Genomic DNA, 1,007 nt, shown 5'->3' with positions numbered 1-1,007 from the left:
TCCGCGCTTCTCAGCACGACCACGCAGCAAGCCCAGTCCAAGCGGGACAAGGGCAAAGAGAAGGCGGGCGAGGAAGAGAGGAAGAAGAAGGAGAAGAAGGAGAAGGAAAGAGGGAGAAGAGAAGAAGACGAAGAAGGACGAAAGGCGAAGGAGATGCAGCTCGAGGAGAAGCAGACGAGGGCATCCTATTTTATTTTTGGAATAACCACCAGATCAGTTATTTATTAAATTCTTATCAACATCGCTGTTATTTCTACTTATCTCCTTCGCAGAACAACTCGGCTTCAACCTTATTTCTGCCTTTTCTGGCTTTTAGTTCTTATGCGGCCACACGACACGACACAGCACGACACGACACGCCAAACAAATGGAGAAGCAGGAGGCACCATCTCGGGCGCTGCACGAGGCGTGGAAGGAGTACCCCTCCATCATCCCGCACCACCTCGTAAGCAAGCTCGATCCCAAAGTACCTCTCCCCCCCCTCTTCTTTCCGCTCTTTCCGCCGTGCTCTCATCATCGTGTGGGGAATGTAGGACAAGGAGGCGAAGTGGGTGGTGCTGGAGAAGGTGCATGGGGCCAACTTCTGCTTCGTGGTGAACGAGGCCGAGGTGGTCACGGCGCGTCGCACGGCGGTGCTGCCGGCCGACGAGCGATTCTACGGCTGGCAGGAGGTGCTGACCAAATACCGGCCCGCCCTGCACGACCTCTACCACCGCGTCCGCACCCTCCCCAAACTCTCCGACACCACCGAGTACGCCGCACACGCACACGCACCCCCGCACACGCACACGCACCCCCGCACACGCTCACGCACCACCGCACACACACACGCACACGCACCACCGCACACGCACACGCACACGCACACGCACACGCACACATCTAATCTTGGTTGGCGACAGGGTGTGCGTGTTCGGTGAGCTGTTCGGTGGGAAGTACCCGCACACGGAGGTGGCGTGGCGGGACGTGCCCAAGGTGCAGGACGGCGTCTTCTACTCGCCCACGAT

General features: G+C 58.6%; 1 protein-coding gene across 1 annotated transcript; it reads left to right on the top strand.

The window, feature by feature from the left end:
- Positions 1-367: 367 nt before the first annotated feature.
- On the top strand, positions 368-975 carry ACA1_049530 (mitochondrial RNA ligase 2, putative; the record flags this gene model as incomplete). The annotated part of the gene is made up of 3 exons (XM_004341913.1): positions 368-466; positions 534-751; positions 903-975. Coding segments are annotated over 3 exons (390 nt in total), but the record flags the coding sequence as incomplete, so codon positions are not given.
- Positions 976-1,007: the final 32 nt, after the last annotated feature.

The sequence above is a fragment of the Acanthamoeba castellanii genome (assembly GCF_000313135.1).
Source record: "Acanthamoeba castellanii str. Neff unplaced genomic scaffold scf7180000084589, whole genome shotgun sequence".
Classification (NCBI taxonomy): Eukaryota; Discosea; order Longamoebia; family Acanthamoebidae; genus Acanthamoeba; species Acanthamoeba castellanii.
The sequence above is the reverse complement of the archived record's forward strand: the minus strand, read 5'-3'. Positions and strand labels throughout refer to the sequence as shown.